The sequence below is a fragment of the Chelonus insularis genome, unplaced genomic scaffold (assembly GCF_013357705.1).
Source record: "Chelonus insularis isolate UGA/USDA-ARS -01 unplaced genomic scaffold, ASM1335770v1 contig_88_pilon, whole genome shotgun sequence".
Classification (NCBI taxonomy): domain Eukaryota; kingdom Metazoa; phylum Arthropoda; class Insecta; order Hymenoptera; family Braconidae; genus Chelonus; species Chelonus insularis.
The window spans coordinates 3,602,118-3,622,706 of NW_023276776.1; the positions used below are offsets into that span (position 1 = coordinate 3,602,118).

The 20,589-nt window shown below is 30.3% G+C and overlaps 2 protein-coding genes across 6 annotated transcripts; both read left to right on the plus strand.

Annotated features, from left to right (window-relative positions):
• Nucleotides 1–847: 847 nt before the first annotated feature.
• On the plus strand, nucleotides 848–5,364 carry AGO3 (Argonaute 3). The gene is made up of 5 exons (XM_035091302.1): nucleotides 848–1,027; nucleotides 2,247–2,759; nucleotides 2,856–3,054; nucleotides 3,190–4,920; nucleotides 5,000–5,364. The coding sequence occupies exons 2-5, from the start codon at nucleotides 2,269–2,271 to the stop codon at nucleotides 5,333–5,335; spliced, it is 2,757 nt and encodes a 918-aa protein (XP_034947193.1). The 5' UTR covers nucleotides 848–1,027; nucleotides 2,247–2,268; the 3' UTR covers nucleotides 5,336–5,364.
• Nucleotides 5,365–5,763: 399 nt separating this feature from the next.
• LOC118071668 (flocculation protein FLO11-like) lies at nucleotides 5,764–17,393 on the plus strand. Of its 5 annotated transcripts, none has more exons than XM_035090957.1 (10): nucleotides 5,764–6,167; nucleotides 7,636–7,715; nucleotides 7,886–8,410; nucleotides 9,592–9,737; nucleotides 9,886–10,183; nucleotides 11,811–12,185; nucleotides 13,666–14,078; nucleotides 14,162–14,980; nucleotides 15,062–15,314; nucleotides 15,388–17,393. In XM_035090957.1, the coding sequence occupies exons 3-10, from the start codon at nucleotides 8,008–8,010 to the stop codon at nucleotides 16,593–16,595; spliced, it is 3,915 nt and encodes a 1,304-aa protein (XP_034946848.1). In that variant the 5' UTR covers nucleotides 5,764–6,167; nucleotides 7,636–7,715; nucleotides 7,886–8,007; the 3' UTR covers nucleotides 16,596–17,393. The 5 variants fall into 5 exon arrangements, with proteins under 5 accessions (XP_034946848.1, XP_034946849.1, XP_034946851.1 ...); XM_035090958.1 differs by having other exon boundaries at nucleotides 5,764–5,848; XM_035090959.1 differs by lacking the exon at nucleotides 5,764–6,167 and adding an exon at nucleotides 7,356–7,539.
• The last annotated feature ends 3,196 nt before the right edge of the window (nucleotides 17,394–20,589 follow it).

Here is a 20,589-nt window from a genome sequence, read left to right on the forward strand (position 1 = left end):
TATCAACGTGTACATAAATATATAAATTAATGTTAAAATTGATGAAAATATTGTAAAATAAAAATAAATTTATGTGAATTAAATTTCTTTTAAAATTGTTAATGTGATCTTGAACTTCATTTTTTTCTATTACCTTATTAAAAATATCATATCTATAAAAAACAATATCTAAATAAGATCCGTGTCCGAAAACTTTCGAAAATACGTATTTTGGATTCAGATAAAAAGATGTTCAATTCCTATTGATATTCTTCAAGTTGTCTAATAAATATCAAAAAAGATATCTTTGTCTGCGTAAAGCTTTGTTCAAATGATGTCTAAAAGGCAGCAAAAACATCCTCTAGATATTTTTTAGACCCCCCCTGGATGTCTTTTTTATACATAATTCAGATATCATTTAATTTATCTAAAAATTAATTAATCTCGATATCTTTTTGATGAATTTTTGAAAAACTAATTGTTAACTCCAATAAAGTATTATATATGCATAATAAAGTTTTTTTTTCTAATTGGGCTGTAATCAACAAATAATTTTTTGCAGAAATGTTAATCACCACTAATTCTCTGATATCTTTTTATAATTACATGAGTATTCAATGAATAAAGAAACATAGTAATTTATTCTCACAAAAGAGAGAATTATTTTACTCAATAAAAATCATAATATCAAAAATTCTAAAGAAAGTATGAAATTTAATTAATTTTTATATAATTGAAATATGTAGATGTCGCTGCTGGCTATTTCTTTCTTTATGACGTCATTGTCGTCGCCAATCAAATTCTTCTTTTATTCCCCTCTCAATCCTTTTTTAAGACGCATTTTACGTCATGATCACGTGATCTCTTAGTGAATCGTCACATGTACCGGCACTGGTTTGCCGCGCGTGGTTCGACATCGAAAACTTTTTGATCAAGTTTAATCGTGTTTAAATTTGTGTTTTTTTACGTTAAAATTAGATCCGTAATTAAACGAATTATTACCAATTTGTTATACAAGATTATCATTATCGAAAAATCATTTGAAGAGGTAATTATTATTTTATTATGAATTTCACCGGCTTAGCTATCTTTTGTCTAATTCTTAGGATTTAGTGAAGATTCTTATCAGTATATTATGTTATTGTTTTGACTTCAAACTACAAACCTAAGCATAATCGAATTCTTTCAAACGTAATATCGAATTATTAATATTTGTAATGAAATGATTGATGGAATTGAATTAAAATATGTCGTAAGAAAGCCATGTTTTTGAAGTACAGCTTCTTTGTTCGGAATATTGAAGACTTTATAGAAATATGCAAAATGGCGGCAAATTATCCTTTTTGTCTTTGATCCAAAATATTATTATTATTATTTTTATAAAGTCTTAAATCTTTAGAGATTCTAATAAAGTTTTTTCACCCAGTAATAGCAATGAATATTAAGAATCATATTAGGAAACTTGATAAATGTTACAGCATGTTGAAAGAAATATATATATATACATACAAAGAAAGTGTGTTGAACACTGTCGCATTTCCAAGAATTACACTCTTAGGTTCATGTATGAAGTGATTATCTTAGAGAGGTATGCAAGTTTTATAAACATTCAGAATCAACAAGAGAAGAAACAAAGAACATGACATCGAATTATGTAGCGTCACTAAAATAATTCTCATGAACTATTTTATATATTTATTTATAATAACAATTTATTATATTGTATAATTATGTTATGTATAGTACAATTTAATTACTACGAGTATTCTTCTTTTTTTTGATCAAAACTTGATAAATTTAGTTTTATATTTTTTCCTAAGAAATGGATTGAAATGGAATACTCATTTTTTCTGAAGTATTTTAGACATCATTGAGTTTATCTAAAAATTAATCTATACTGACATCTTTTTGATAAATTTTTGAAAAACTAATTGTTACTTTTAAAAAGGTATCATACAGAAAAAATAAAAATCTTTCCTAGTTAAGAATGTACGAGCGTTAATTTTTTCACGGTAGAATTTTTTGAAGTTTTGATATTCGCAATTCATTTTTTATAATAAAAAATTTTATGAAAATTTCAGCACAATTAATTTGAAATTAATTTTTTTACACAGGCTCTTATAGAGATTGCGTGATATTTTATTAAAACTGTATTACCACTTAATAGGTAAATGCAGATTTAGCAAGATATCACGTGATCTCTATAAGAGCCTGTGTAAAACAATACAAAAGTTATGAAAAACATTTATTTTGTTATTTATTTACAGCTTGAGTTAAAAAACAATAAAGATGGCCGATCCAGGAAGAGGACGTGGAAGAGGTGCTGCATTGTTGGCAATGCTACAAAAACAGCGCAGCGAAGCAGGAAGTCAAGATGGATCATCATCTAATGTTGCCGCAGCTTCTCCGCAATCAACAGCATCAGCAACGGATAATGACAACATACCACCAGCAGAACCAAAGCCACCAATGAGACCTTTGGGAAGAGCATCCCTGCTTAATATAGCTCAAAAATCATTGTCTTCTCCAGGCATTTCAACGTTAACTCCACCTCAAACTCCAACAGCAAGGGGTGTTGGTCGGGCATTAATTCAAAAATTATGTAGCCCTCCTGAACCAGTTCGTCCAGGACCTCCTCCTCCTCCTCCTCCTCAACAAATTGTAAGGCCAGGTCTTGGAGATCAAGGATTACCTGCACAAATGAGCGCCATAAGTTTGGGCGGAGGATCAACAACATCATCAGATAATCCAGTATCTCGTATGGGAACAACAGGAAAAATGTTAGAGCCAACTTCATTTAGCTTTTTTAATTTTTGAAAAATATTATTTCGAGTGAATTTGAAATCATTTTAGGATAATTACTATGATTTTTTCAGGATTGATATTATGTCAAATCATATCAATATTAAAGTGAGCTCAGGTAAAGGCATCTTCCGATATGAAGTAAAATTCAATCCACAGATAGACTCACCGAGTATTAGAAATGCATTACTCAATCAACATAAAAATTTGCTCGGCGGTACCAAGGTGTTTGATGGAATTATTTTATTTATTCCAATACGACTTCCCAAAGATGTAAGTTATCTATCAAATAAATAATTTAAAAAACATTAATGACATAAATATAATAAAGTTTTTTAAATCGTTATGTTCGTTAGGTAAATTTTTATTATTGAAAAAATAATAATCTATTAAAATATCTTCTTACAGAGAATTGAAGTAGAATCCCTTCTTAGAGACGGAACTACTGTTAAATTAACTATCATCTTCCAACGCCAACAAAAACCTTGTGACAGTGTAGGATTCTTTAATGTTCTGATGAATAGAGTATTAAAAATGATGAATTTAGTTCGAATTCACCGAAATTATTTCAATCCTCGAGCTGCTCATAAAATTGAGCAACATCATATGGAATTATGGCCTGGATATGTGACAGCTATCGAAGAAATGGAAGGAGGTTTGAAATTAAATATTGATGCTTCTCATCGAGTTATGAGAACAGATACGGTTCGTGATTATATTTATAATACGTATAAACAAACAAAAGATCGAGGTAATTTTAAAGAAACTGTCATGAAAGAATTAATGGGTTTAAGTGTACTTACACGTTATAATAACAAGAATTATCGAATCGATGATATTATTTGGGATAAGGGTCCTTGGGTAACTTTTAACTGTAAAGGACAAGAAATAACAATTGCTGAGTATTTTAATACTCATTGGAAATTAGAAATAAAAGATATGAAACAACCATTAATTCTCAATCGTCAGACAGTAAAATTGTCTCGTGGTGAGACAAAAGAAGAAGAAATTTATCTTGTTCCGGAATTATGTTATTTAACTGGATTAACTGATAAAGTTAGAAGTGACTTTAGAATCATGAAAGATCTTGCAGCTGTAACACAAGTGAATCCAGATTCACGTAGACAGGTGATAAGAAAATTTATCCACAGTGTAAAATCTACACCAGAAGCTGCGAAACTACTTGAAGAATGGGGATTGGAAATGGAAGATGATATAGTTACTCTACCAGGAAGAGTACTTCCACCTGAAAAAGTTTTCTTTGGAAATAGAAGAGAAGTTTCTGCTGGTGACAAAGCTGATTGGGGTTCAGCAGCTGTTAGAAATCAAGTATTACGTAATGCTAATATGCATAATTGGTGCATTGCTTACATTCAAAAAGATGAAAGAGTAGTAAATGAATTTTGCAAAATACTAAGAACAGTTTGCAAAGATATCGGTGTTGGAATTGGTGAAGGGATTAAAATTTCATTGAAAAATGACAGTGCCCAATGTTATGTCACTGAAATAAGGAAGAGAATTAATCCTGATTTAGATATAGTAGTTGCCATCTGTCCATCAAATCGAAATGATCGATATTCTGCCATAAAAAAACTTTGCTGTGTTGAGAGTCCAATAAAATCTCAAGTAATACAAACTAAAACTATATCTAAAGATAATAAACTTAAATCAGTGACGGAAAAAATTGCTTTGCAAATGAATTGCAAACTTGGAGGTGCTCTATGGGCATTAAACATACCTGTTGATCATATCATGATAGTTGGAATGGATGTGTATCATTCAGGACCCGGTGGAACTACACGTTCAAGTGTTGCTGGTTTTGTTGCAAGTTTAGATAAAAGTTTTACTACATGGTATAGTAGACCATACTTCCAGAGACCTGGTCAAGAGTACATTGATGTACTGAAAATTTGCTTTGCTTCTGCACTTACTGCATATCGCAACAAAAGAGGCGTTTATCCTGAAAGAATCGTTGTCTATCGTGATGGAGTTGGTGATGGACAATTAGAAACAATTGCATCTTATGAAATTGAACAATTGAAAGCTGCTTTTGGGTTAATTGAACCTAATTACTCGCCTAAATTAACAGTCATTATTGTTCAAAAACGTATTAACACCCGATTAATGGCAACAGTGAAGGTATATTGATTTTTCCCTTTATATAATTATTTTAATAAATATATGTTTTGAAGTTATTTCAATTTTTTTCTCTTTACAGAATCAAAAAAATAGGCTGGAAAATCCACCACCGGGTACTATCGTGGATTCTTGTGTTACCCGTCGTAATTGGTATGACTTTTTCTTAGTACCACAGGTATCGCGACAAGGTACTGTGAGTCCTACTCATTATATTGTCTTAGTTGATGATGCTGAATTTGACACGGATCAATTGCAAAGACTGACATTTAAAATGTGTCACTTATACTACAATTGGCCTGGTACAATTAGGGTACCAGCACCGTGTCAATATGCACATAAATTAGCTTATTTAGTTGGCCAAAATATTGGCACCGAACCTCATGAAATTTTATCAGATTCATTATATTATTTATAAAATAAATAAGTGTAACTAGTTTTCCGTGACATTTTTTTTATTATTAGTAGTTTTTGAACGAACTCAAGACTTGAAGTCATTTCGAATGAAAAAAGTTTTTTTTTATTCTCATTAATTAGACAGTTAAAATTCCAACATTTCCCTTTGATATAACCGTTTATAATACTTATATAACTTTTTACTGTAAGAAATATAATAGTGATAATAAAAATTTAATTATTTTGTTTCTATCTCTTTCTGTTTATAAACAAATTATTTACATAATTACCTTCAATTTCAATTGTTAATAAAATAGATTTTAATGATTAATGTTATCGACTGACTGTTTAATTAGTTGACATATTTTTTCACAAAATATCATGTCGCTGTAATCGCATTTGATATTGTGGCGCTTGCGCAAAGCTTGTTTACAACTGCGAAGCTTACGATACACACACATGACCTTTTCAAGATGGACACGAATGCCTGTTTTATAAACCCGCGTGCGACGTAAAATAATTGCATATCAATCTTGTGAGTACATGTTAACAATCGTACGATTTGTCTCTGATCGTATATTAATTTAATATAACATTATTGAATTGTTTTACATATTGTAAAAGTGTGACGACGTTAAATTATCTAACGTAAAGTGTGACGCTTGTTTCTGTCGTGTCTGAGCGTGGCGGTGGCAATAAAAAAAAGAGACGGAATAAGTGAGAGAGTTAAAGTTAAGTCAAAATAAGACAGACAAAGTCAGAGAGATCAGATTAAGTGAAGTAGAAAAAGCCAAGTGAACCTTCCAGAGGGGGGTAGGGAGCACAACGTAAACGTGTCGATATCATTTACCCAAGTAATTATTTTTCTTACAACTATTACACACCTGACCATTATTTACAATTGTAATAATAATAAAAAACCGGTCAAGTGCGAGTCAGATTTAGTATGATAAGGGTTTCGCACTCTCATATTTTTTACTTTTAAGATATACATATATATGTATACATGTACATGTACATATTCATGTTTTTATATCTACAATGTTCTTATTATTTAATCTACACATTGATGTAGTTTTCATGCAAATTTTACGTATATTTGGAATTTGTCTTTTTTTTCTTTTAAAAGAAAATACACATTTCATATTAACATTCAATTTATTTTTAATAGAATTTATCTTATTTTTGGTTAATCTTGTTATTGTTGACAATGTTTTGTTCCAAAGCAATTTCACACGCAAGTTGATATAAATGTTTTATAAGTTTTCATTATGTTACCTTCTTCAGTCTATTCTTATATTAGAATTCCTGTAAATGTGTACTTGTAATTATTATGTCAAATTTTTTACTTTCAAGAACAATTTCTACATTTAATTTTTTCCTAAATCATAGACAAACTGCTTGAAAGTCATTAAATTATGACAGCTTGACAAGCAGATACTAACATTCTTCCCTAACAAACTCATGAATAAAATATGTTTATTATTTACATGAAACATCGAGGCATACTAATACCCTCAAATAGTTTTTATTTTCTAATTTATTAATATAATCGATTAATTTTGATCTCTAAAGATATTTTTAAAATTCTTTTCTAAAAGAAATGCTGAAAAAACAACCACCCACAACGTCATTACTCAAGGGAAAACATTGGTTAATGATTTCTTACTTTTGGATAGAAATAGTCATGTCATTCTTTCGAAGGATAAGATATTTTTGGGATATATCAATTTTTAACATGATGAACGATAAAAAATGTTTAAATCAGGTATAAAATTTTTTTGAGGGATGAAGGAACGATTTTTATTTATTTTCTTTCTCTTTCTTTTCTTTTCTTTTTCTCTTTTACACTTGTATGCTTGGGCATAATAGTCTAACCAATAAACGCGTTTATTTTCCCTTGGAACCAAGGGGATGCGCCCTATTGCTATTGTCGTTGGAATGGAAATGAAATTCCAAGGTGCGTGTGAGGGTTGCGCGGTTAAAGAATAGTACACAATATATAGAATTAGTTAGAGAAAACCCAAAAAGGCGTTCCCTAACCTCGGAATGTGACCAAGTTGAATAGAAAACAGACAGAGTGATAAAATAATTGATTACAAATATCAGAAAAGTTGATAAAAGCATATAGTTTTTACAAAATATGTCTAATTTTCATTTAAATTTCATAACAGAGTTATGTCTAATCAACTTCTATGGTTATAGACATTTATTTACTTTTTGAAGGTACAGACACGTGTCAACATATCTTGACTGATTTAGTAATAAACCTGGTTTCATGAAAAAGATATTTTATAATATTTTTAAAAATTATTTTTTCAGAACTGAAAAATTTGAGGAGTGTGGAATCATGTTGTTTACATTTGTCAGTGGACATAAGTAAACTGCTGTAGTGATAACAAGTAAGTATTTATTATTTTTTTATTAGGTTTTAATGACCTTTTCCTATATCAAGCTTCATTTAGAAGTATTCTAAAAGGAAAATGAAGCATATAAACTTTTGTGATAGAATTTTACAATAAACATTAATTATCAAAATGAATTTTATTAATATACTGTTATCAATTTTTAGTTGACAAAAAGAAATGCGGTTACCTAGATGATGTGTGATATGATAAAATGTGAGAATTGTTAATTAAAATTGCAAAACTGTGGATCATAAACGCAATCACGGGTTTCTTCACCACCACGGCGATGTCTTCAAGCAAGGGCCAGATTACACCTTCGAGTGGGCCCATAGTGCGTTGCGGACATCTCCGAAAATGTGGATCATTAATTTCTGGCTTAAAGCCTCTGAAGAAAAAGTATTTTGTCCTGCGTGGCGAAACACCAGGACATCCTGCTTGTCTCGAGTATTACGACAATAAGAAAAAGTTTGATAATAAACAACCACCTAAAAGGAGTATAACTATGCGAAGTTGCTATAACATTAATAGAAAAAATGACTCCAAACATAAACATGTTATTGCTTTGTATACTAAAGATGACTGTTTTTCACTGATACTTGATAATGATAAAGAAGTTGAAGAGTGGCTCACGGCGATGCTTCTTCTGTCTGGTGATGTTCCTGATGGTGAACAGCCTCGACCTACATTTGGTAATCATAATTATAGTTAAAATTTTTTTAATTGATAATTTTTAGTACATTATTAATTCATTATTTAAAAGTATATTGAACTTAAAATATGATCCTAAAGAATTTTTACTAAACTTATTAAATAAGATGATCTTTGAAAGTGAAAAAAAAAACGTTCTTTTTCCTAAATTCATTTATTAAATGATCAGTAATTAACGAGATGTAAAAACTTTCATCATAAATTTCATCATAAATTTTTCTTCAAATTCAACACGATTTTTGTGAGTTCATATGATAGTAAATGAAACTGAAAATCATTTAGCTTACATACAAGTATTATCTATAAATATTTGGATAAAAGGTGGATTTGAAAAAAAATACGTCAATAACCGTCATAATATTCTTGTTAAATATAGTTGATTTTATACTGACGTCTGAAGCAATTAAAAAACAGATAACGACAAAATAGATTTCGAGGGCTTATCTAATGTTCATAAATATAAAGGTATTCTCTTTTTATTATAAAGAAAATATGTAAAAAAAAAAAACTATTAACGGTTATTTTTTTAAAAATTAAATTAGATGTAATTTTATTTTTATTTCTAACTTATTTATCTCAAAGGAGCAAATAGATATAACGACAGCTGAAATAACTCATAACGTAATATGGTGTTTGTTTCTTAAAATGTTTTATTATTATAAAAAAAAAATTTTATAATGGTATCAACTATTATAACAGTTAGGAGTAGTTGCTCTTATCATTTTTAGACCACGACATTTTCGATGCAACTATATCGAGTAAAATAGATTCAAAAACAATATCGAATAATGAATGTAAATAATGAATTATACAGAAGCTTGATGAATATGTTACAAAACTTCATTTTGATTAAATTATAATATTAGTATTAATTTTTATATTTTGATAAACGTGATTATAGAACAAGAATTTGAATAATAACGAGAATTTTTCTAGATATATTACGATGAAATCTTTTCTAAAATACGGAATAGAAAGTAAAATTTTTTATCTATTTAACTTGATAAACCTTAAATGATCAATAATCTTATTGAGAATTAAAAAGTATTTTTTGAATGGCAATACGGCTAAAATGTACCCATAAACAAATATTGAGAACCGAGTCATAATATTTTAAAATAGATTTATTGGTTGTTTAATTTTTTTTTTTTCAACTTTTCAGAACATGTCTGGCAAGTAACGTTGCAGAAAAAAGGTCTAGGAGAAAGGAAAAATCTCTATGGACCTTACAGATTATGTTTAACTGATCGAGTGCTCAGTTTAATAAAAGTGGGAGCTGAAGACAACTCTGACTGCCTTGAATTTCCGGTTTGTTATTTTTATTTTTTATTCTAAAAATATAAATATACAAATAAACTGACGATAAAAATAAACTTGCACTAAATAAAAATATTTCGACTAGTTTTATTTACTGAAATCATTTTTATGAATACTTCAGATTCTAATTCATTTTTAGTTAACAACAATAAGAAGATGCGGATGCATGGATCGTATTTTTTACATGGAGGTAGGAAGGTCCGCAGTCACTGGAGAAGGTGATTACTGGATGAAAGCAGAAGACTCTAACATTACTCAGAATATGCACACGGCAATTTTAAATGCCATGAGCAGTTCAAGTAGTAACAAAGACAAGGACGACATGGTGCCAAAGCAACGAATGAGGAGTTCATCTGCAAATGAAGCGAGCAAACCGATATCTGTACTTGGTGGACGTCGATATACAGGTCATAAATTACACGGTTTTTCACCTTTAGGTGAGTACGGTTGGAAATTTTCCACAAAATTCTCATGTATTTGTATTATTTTACTTGATTGTGGCTCATAAGAATGACTCACACTTGAATAATCGGCATTCCTCGTAGTGTTTGTCGAGTTTTTCTTTCAAAACAATGATGATTCAGCTAATGAATCTTGAGATAACTTCAAGAGAATGTACTCTTTGATTTTTCCAATCAGTATGATCCAGAATTGAAAATAATCGATTTGATTAATTAATTCTGCAAAGTATTTTGGTTTATGATTGTAAAATATTTACTGTTTCTTTTTTGAATGAATTTTTTCAAATTAATTTGGTAAACAACTCAATAAGTAATATATTTTCCATTATAAACTTAAATACTTTAAAAAAAAAGTTTTCATCAACTTTTCATTTATAAAATACAATTTTTTAAAACATTTTTTAATGAATTTTTAAAGATTATTTTTTCATAATATTCATTAAAATTTCATAAAAAATCATTATAATATAATTATGAAAATGATTATATTATCAGTTAACAGAGTAAAAGAATTGATTTTTGAAATTATTTTGTGATCAGAGCCATGATTTTTATGCAAAGTATTAAATGAAGTAGATTAATGCGTTAAGGAACAATAGTTTGGAAGGAATGGGTAAAATAGGAAAGATAGAGGGTAGGAAAGTATAGTTTTAGGAATAACAGATGTGAGTACATGGGCTTTACAGAGGAGCAAACAGACCATGAGGATCAGAGCAATCGAGAGCAGAACATCACGGACTCTGCCCCTACTCAGAGTTGTAGTCAATCACAGAGTTCATCCTCGACCAATATAATTATGGGTCTGTTCTCTGACATAGTAGTTTATTTTTTTTTTGTTTTTTTTTAAGTAATTAAAACTTTTTTTTTTGTTTTTTAAAAAAATCTTCTCCAAGAAAATGATTATTTGTTGATTATGATCATTTATTGATAATTTATTCATAAAAACAATTTTTTTATCATTGATAAACGAATTGTATTAAAAAACATTTTTTTTTATCATTTCGCTGATTTTGTTACAATTACAATAACTATACATTATCAATGGGATGTTTTGCGCTCTTTGCTTATAAATACAATAATGTTAAGTTTTATCATTCTTTGGTGGCATGATTAAAATCTTCGGAAGTGGTCAATTATGTATATAATAAATTATTGATACAACTATTAATACAAAGTATCTAGTATTAGCACACAGTTGTTTAATAATTTCAATAACATTAACGTAATATTGTTGAATAATTGTATACACGGTTAATAATATTGATGGGTAATTGTTCATATAAATAGGAATTAAGCTTTATTATTATTAATAATAACAATAATACCTTAAAAGTTCTGACTTAATAATAAGATAATAACAAGTTTTACATTAAAACAAAAAAAATCATTACAAAGTAGTATTGACATTGATGAGGTTTAAAAAAAAACTTGTGAAATCATGAAAGAAATGTAAAATAAAATGAGCTTTTAAGGAATTCATTGAACTAATGCGGTGACAGCTAGTTAAAGAAAATATTAAGAATATAATAGTATATACTTCGGGGTTAAAGTGTGAGATTTCGTGGGCGACCTAAAAAATTGGGCGATAAAAATGGGTTTGCAGCTGTTGCGGGGACTAGGAGCCTTGGGACGTATGCCATGAGCAACACAACTGCGAAAAGACGTCGGCATTCGGTTGCGACTCAACCAATATCTACTTGTACTACTACTATTACTACTACCACTACTATTACTACTACTACCACCACTAGTACTACTACTACTTCTACCACCAATAAATCCCAATCCATAACTGTCACTACCGCGACGACATCGACAAGCAACGTAACAAATGCAACCAACGCAACATCAACAACAACCATCAACAACACCATCACCACAACAACCACGACAAAATCCCATCAGAGAACCCTGTCGCTGCCCCTTGCCGCAGTTGTTATCAATCAATCGCAATCATCCAAAAGACCCATTTTACGCTGTATGTATTTTCGTTTAGCCTTAAAACTTTTCATGCCTCTTCCTTACTTCCTCTAATCATCTAACTGTTCCGATGAATGTCTGTTGAAGCTGTATTCATCATCATAATCTATCCACGTTCATTAATTTCATAGAAATTTTTCAACTACTAATAGAGCTTTTAACAGCTAAGCTCATATATATTATTACAATAATATGAAACCTATTTATGTTTTATTGAATATTGACAAGGAAATTAAAATAATAAGTACTTGAACATCGGGAATAATATTAAAACTAACATAATAACGTTAATTATTAAATTCAGATAATGTAAAGAGTTTTGGATGCTAATATTCAATATAATAATTGTTTGAATATTTCTTCTGCAGACATTTATTGGAGTAATTAAAAAAGTAACCTCTTACAAAAATATATATGTATTCATAGATGTATACTTTCCGATACATGTTGTAGTTGTTGAATCTTATAACTAACCAAGAGGATTAATTAAATGTTTCTTGAATGAAAATCGTTAACTGCATGAAAAAAAATTATACAATAATAAATGATAACAATTGATGCACTAGAACCTTTACTTATAATTCTTGGTTATTCAACAACAAAATGACAAAAATATTAGCGCTTTTAATTTATTTTATTAGTTACTAAGTTATAAAATTTATGCATTTGTTAATTAATTGGCTAAAATTTACTTTAACATCTAAGAGCACGTTATAGTTTTAATCTTCAATACTTGCTTTTTTCACCTGACGCTTGAGTTTCTTTTTTACAAAATTATCATTTTTTGATTTTTATCATTTTTTAAATTATACGTGCAAAATGATTAATTGTATGAGTTATTCAAATAATAGACGTCCATTTTATTTAAATAAATTTCATCAATATTGTTCGCACTCATGTTTTAACAAATAATTACTTTCAACTGATCTACTGGATCCCTATTTTACAAATTGTATGCGAATGAATGGGAAAACTAATAGGATTGGCTATATATTGAATTATGATTGATAATGTGCTATTTTATTGTTGAAAAAAAATTTTTTCTTTTCAATTGAAAAAATTTTTTTAATATTGATTTACTAATAAACTTTTACAGTTTATACTTTTATAATTGTTGATAAATAATGATCTACAAAACACATGTTTTTTTTTAAAATAAATGTTGAACAATAATGAATTTATTTTTCATTTATTTGAAATTAATTATAATATTAAAAACAAAATATAATTAATTTCATTATTATTTGAACAAAAAAAATATTTTCAATTATTTTAATTAAAAATAACATGCATTGCTGGGATGGATTGGCTTTCGCGTCTTATTCTTTACTTTAATTTGGTTATTATTTTCATTTTTATCCAAATTAAATGTTAAAATTTTTTTATAAGTAAAATAAGTTTTCATAAAAACAATGAATATGCAAAGCTATAAATGCATGAGCTAATGAATCCTTAATAATTGAATTAACATTTTACAGGTCCTGCAGGTCGAGACAGATGTGATAGTCTTCCCTCACGAGCTCGAACAACGAGCGAGGGTCTTCCAGCTCCAATAATGCTGGCGCATCCTCGAACGAGTCATTTAACGCCTCATGCCACTCGACCACATTCTATGTACAGCCGTGGCCTCTCTTATTCTCCTCCAGTATCATCCATGCCAATCAGCCCAGCTTCAGGTGCTTGTTCAACTGACTCAGCTGGTTCTTCACTTTCTATGGATGACGGAACTGATAGTATGTTGGAGGAGAGTACTACGACTCGATATGGGCACTCATTAACACCTGATGAGCCGGTTATACTTGAAGAGAATATGGACGATTATGTTCCTTGGTCTAGTAATCATTTACCACAAAAATACTCACCAAACTTCAAGTCGCATTCGTCCTCTCAGGTAATAAAATTTTTATTATGGAATAATTGAAAATGTACTCAATTAAAAAAATAAACATAAAATATATTATTTAAATCTTTTAGCAAAGTTCCTACGTAGAAATGTATAGTCCTTGTGGTTCAAGTCCTGGTAGAGGAGGAGTTTATTTACCGATGAGTCCAGCAACAACAGTTCATAGTCATTCACGAGCTTCATCGTTAGTAGAAGAAGCAACGTTACCCGACGGATATGTTCCGATGGCTCCAGTAGGAGATGAGTACGTTGACATGGATCCAACGAATGGTCAAAATGGTCATTACCACGATGAATTATCTCAGCATGGAAGCAGTTGTTCTGTAACATCTGGAACACCAAGCACGGATTTGAGATTCATCGAATATCCTCTCGATAAGGTGTCCAGTTATCTTACACCTTCTGAAGATGATCCATCAAGACCTACTCGTGCTTACTCAGTTGGCTCGAGGCCAGAACAGATGAATCGGCATCGAAAAAATCGATTAGATTTTGTCGCACAAGAAGCCACTCGTGTAAGAGCTTTTTCTGTTGGAAGCCGATCAAAAAGATCTGAATTAGGTCGATTGGTAAATGTTGTAACTGCCAAACTTCCCTCTGGAGGAGATAATGTAAATTCTCATAAATCGAATTCAGCTCCTTTACTTTCGAGTTCTTGGGGACATAATTCTGGATGTTCAATGGCGTCTGACAGAATGGAAGATTTGATGGAATTAGATTTCAGTAGATCTAATGTTCCTACAACATTATCATCTACTCCTTCTTCATATACTCAGTCACATTCGCATTCACATTCGTATTCTGCGGATACGAGTTCGTATATGGATATGTCTCCTGGACAACCACATACATCTAGTACTGCTCCGTACGTTGATATGAGTGGTAATAAGGTAAGATTATTATTTCATTTATTTATTAAATAAGCATTATTTTGAACATTTTAAATAACTAAATTTTATTTATAATTATAGATGAGTCGTAATAATAATATTAATAATAATAATAACAATAATACAACTGCCAACCACAACCATAATTCCATTCACGCAACGTCACTCATTCATAAACCGGTCATGAAACCTCTGAAGCCTGTAGTAGAAACTGAAGGTCTCTACTTAAAAATGGAAAATTCATTGGATAATTGGCCGAGATCTGGAACTAGTCCTAAACAACAAGCATCATCTCCTTTACAGGAAGATTACATGGAAATGAATGGTCCACCAGGTAATTTTTATATCATAAATCAATAATTAGTTATTTGTGCTAGACCATAATGACATTATTTTTTTTATTATAGGAGTAATGAGAACTGCTCCAGTAGATCTTCCTCAGCCGCGTAAACCTCCAGAAGGATATGTAGAGATGAATTTCAAGCCACGACCTAGTCTAGAACAAAACTATATCAATATGACGATGGGTGTAGAGAACAGGAATCGAAGAAAACCAAGACAGAGCAGCAGAAAAGATAAGTCCCAAAGATCACAACCAATAGCTATACAAGCATCGAATAAACTAACGAAAACACCAAGTTTTTTGCCTCTAAATGGTGGCTCAACGTCTGATAGTTTAGCATCAACCCCAGCAACGCCTTCGCGAGCAACACCAACGGGTTCAACAATATTCCCCTTTTCTCTCAATAGTCCTCAATCTCCGATTAAACCTTTTACCCCTCAAGAAGATATAAGTAAAACTTCAACACCGACCTTCTCCGATTGTTCACCGGAAGAAGGTGATTATGCTGCCATGACACCTGGAATTAGTTCTCCAATGGTTGTAGCTTCAGCATCTGAATTCAATTCCAAAGAAGACAAAGATTGTCCGCCAAGCCCTACGCTAACTTCGATAAAGTCTACTAGCAAGTTACAAGACTCTCCTCTAAGTCCTTTGTCTAAAAGACTTACTGAATTAACAGTAAGCAAGAAAAAGTCGCGAAATAATACAAATCCAGTAACGACTGCTAATTCTTTAAAAGATTCTTTATCAGAGGGATCTAAACCTACTACTACTTCTGCTATTGCTACTTCTACTTCTACTACTACTCCTATAACTACTACTACTACACTAGAAAATACAAAGAGTCTTAAAAGAGAACGGGAATGTGAGAAGCCTCCTAGTCCCATAGGAAAAGAAAAAGGATCTCAACAGGAAATGCCTCAAAGCCCGGTGGCTAAAAAATTATCAGAATTATCAGTTTCTAAAACAAAATTAATTAATTCTTCACCAAATACAAGTCCAACTCCAACATCTGGATTGAAAATACCACCGAAAACAAATTCCCCGAAAATTCCTGATGACATAACACCGACACCTTCTGCTACACCCACACCTACACCTAGTCCTTTAGATTCTGAAGGATATGAAAAATTACAACCTGGTGCAAAGCTTCTTCATTATGCCAGTCTTGATCTACCTGAATCATCAAGCGTACCGCCTGTTTCACCCACACCAGCACAAGATGGCTTTAGATACGCTGAAATTGATTTCGCAAAGCTCAAGCAAAATTAATAAAAACAAAATTAACTTTGAGATACTTCCAAATAATTTAAATTATTTTACAATAAAATAATGACGAAAAAGGCTGCAAAAAAGAATAATTGAAAAATTGTTGTAAATAATTTCAAGAGAAGATGGTTTTTGTTTCACATAAAACAAAATAATTATATATTTGTGTTACGAAAATATTATCAGAATATTTTTTTAGGATTTTTTTTGTTCTTAAAACTTTTTTCATAAATTTCTTTCGTTTTTTTTTTTCTTTTAGAAATCATGTAAACACAAATTAATTGTGAATTTTTCTCTTTTGTTTTTAATTTGTGAATTATATAATTAACATAAAAAATTATATGAAAAAAAACTAAAAATACTTTTAAAAATCAATTGCGTAGAAAGTTCGATGAAGAACTTTTTTATGATAGACGCAATCAAATTATGTAGGTAAATTAAATGAAAAAAACGAAAAAAAAAAAAAATCGTTACACTGTGCTTGTTTCATAATACAAAAATTTATAATATGACGACTGAGAGTCATTATTTCAAATGTAAAGTGAAATAATAAGGAAATTCATAAATATATATATAAATATATATATTATGTCGTTTATCGCGATATATTAGTTAAACTTATACATGATATACTATTTAATACAATTTAAGAAAAAGGTGAATAAAATATAAGAAGCCTCCCCCATACTAACTCTAAGTCGTCATATAAATATTATAAATATACATATTATAAATATATACATATTTAATATAAGGACTATGATAATTACATTAACATTAATAAAATATAAATTAAACATATAATTGTTGATGTTAAAAAATTCATTTTGCCTGTTCTTACATTGTTATTATCGTATAGAGTAATTTTGAAGTCTAAAATAGTGTAATTTAATTATTTTTAAATTTTACCGCCAGAATGATGAGCAATTACCGACTGTTAATTTTAGAGAAATTATTGACTGTCGGTAATATGTAGAGAATTCGCAGAAAATTTTTTTATAGTTACGCTGTCTCCACATTTCTTTAGACAACTGTTTATACAAAGCGGACCATTTGTTGTACGTTGTTTTGCTTGATTTTGACAAAGATTCTTATAAATTTATCGAATTTTATTCAACTCAACATATATACAAAGTATGTTAGAAGTAAAAATGATTCAACAAACCAAGGTAAGACATGTTTTAACATATTTTTATGCAAAAGCATAAATTTACTTCAAGGTACGCTAAAGAGTATATACAAACAAAACAGATGAATAAATAAAACAAATGTAAAAATGAATTTACAAAAAAGATACCCATAGAAAATGATTTCATTTAATGATCAAACAGGAAACTCCAAATCATATGACAAAAAAATAAATAAATGCTGTTGCCATATTGTCCACTGCGGGGTGCCTTTGGGGAGGTTGGGATGTTTACAGAAACTGTTACGAGTATCGTTTAAACGTGTATTGCTATGTTTTTTTTCATTCTGTGAACTCCATTTGAAGCAAAATTGAACAAAAATTAAGCGTGAAGTAAAGGTGCTTAGTTGCAGGTAAACACGCCCTAAATCATTCGTAGATACTCACGCGACCCCAAGGCTTCAAGTCTCTGACCTCGATGGTGAGGAGAAGTAGTTTCAGGACTAGTTTACACTCGTCTTCGGTAAAACTGTGTCCCGCAGTGTTCATTCAAAGTTAATTTACTCACTTAGACCGACAGATCCACTGCAAAACTGTAGCAACCATTTGTTCGACATGAAAAACAGGTATATTTAGGTTTATATTTTTGACTTAAAATATGAAAAATCACGCTAAATGTTTCGAGAAAATTTTTACATTTGTGTTTTTCTCAACTGCTCCTATATAAAACGGTATTAAACAATGTAACTTTTGAACTTCAAGTCATAAAATCGTTTTACTAAAACTAAACGTGTCTTCTTAAAAGCAGGGCAAAATTTAGAGCGCCCTCACAATTTGTACCTTGCAAATGACTAGAATTTGGTTCAATTTTTATGAAATTATTGCATCCTAAAGCCCAGAGTATTGCTTTTGGTATATAACTTTTTATGGGCGTTCTTTTGTAAAATACCGTTTAGTTTTTAAATTGAATAATACTACAAGATTTTTATCGGTCCAATTTGCATGGGACTTGGATGAATTATTAGCACATAATAAGACTTCAGAAGTGATTCTTTGATGTTATTTATTGAACTTTCCTTGGTCACTTAGGTTACTTGACTTTTTTACCAGTAGTAAAGATGACTTTTGTTGTTTTGTTTTAAACAATGATTTATTCTGGGCAATACTCTCATCTACATACTGAAGAGAAATAAAGTTTCTGGTATTGACTTTTATCATAAATGTTTTAATCAATCTTAAACATAAACTTCAATTCATTCAGTACATTTTATTACATTATATAACTGGAATAACAAAACAACATAAAAGAAGACATCAAAAGAGGAAACTTTTAATAATAGGGCTGATTAAGAAGCGAACTTTTACGATGTTTACTGAACATGTCTAACGAAAGGCAGATGATACAACATTTTATTACAACCCTCAAGCAATTTATTAGATTCAATTAATTACTTTATTTGTTCTGTTATTCAGCTTTTCTTAGCTTTATAAACAAAATAATGACAAAATTCATACTATCATCACATAAAATTTGCTTCAATGTTATTTGGCTTGATGAAAGAATTTGTAACAATCATTATCATCATTATTATTTTGCAGAAAAAAGCTCAACTTCGTTCAAAAATGAGTCTTTTCATGGATAATCCAAAAAATTAGTAAACAACTACAGACAGGAAAGGAAAAAAAAACATTTGTCCTATCCCTGTGTGTAGGTATAGTCTGAGAGTAGTCCTCTGATCTTCCTGGTTCCATCATGAGTGAACCCAACGCCGCGGGATAGTAGATAAAAGCCAATTGAATTTAAATCATGAATACGAACGAAGTGAGGTAACGTGAAAGAGAAAGAGAGGAGGAGCAAGGGAAGTAGATACAGAACAGCCTTTTGCTCTTGCTGCGCATCATCCTGACGGCAATCTGGTGGCAGCTTTGTGCTGGGTAATGGCTTCAACCCCTATAACCCCTGCTAACCTGCCATCCTCTTGACTCTATATAACCCCTCAGGCAACTACCCCTCTTTTGCATGGCGCAGCCATCGTACTGTCATCCTTCCAACATCTTCCGCAATTTATAAATAATTGTTTAACTTCATTATCCTAGATTTTCAAGTATAAGATTCTTCTTTAGACTTTATTCTTTTTTTTTAGACAAATTGCCAGAGTATAAAGTTGAAATTTTTAGTATAAAAAAATGATATATATTTTTTATTAATAAGTAAAAAAAAGGTATTAGTTGATGAAGATATTTACTTATAAGTAAATATACTTATAAGTAAATATCTTCCAAATTTGAATATATATGTATTCAAATTTGGACTTGAAGCCATTTTTTAAAGTATTTTTCATTTTTGTAGAATTTTCTTGAACACTGAGGACCTTCAACTCGTCATTACTACTTAGTAAATTTAGTCAAAAACCTTGAAGTCGCGTGGTATTCTCGTTTTTGGTTATTTTCAATGACAAATGTTACACTATTTACAAGAACTTTACCTTGCCTCACTCCCACCTTGGAGCTTCTTTTTCTTCTACTGTTCAGAGTCAGTAAGTTAAGCTCTACTATACTTGTGAACAGTTATAGGTCCTACTGAGATGTTTTAGAGCCTTGAAATTCTAATCAAGGGTCGCGTGGCACTGACGGATTGGTTTAGTACTGCTATATACTTTGACTACCCTTCAGCAGATTCGTGCTGATATGGAAGTTTTCGTTACATTAGAGTTGAGTAGCTGAAGAAAACAACTTTCCTTGGATCGTAAATCATTTTTTTTGTAGACATTAGCACTTCAATCAGGTAACACTTTGTGGCACAATATAACCTTTCGAACATACCAATAATTACTAAAAAATTTTCAGAGAACTTTGCTTGTCAGTTATTCA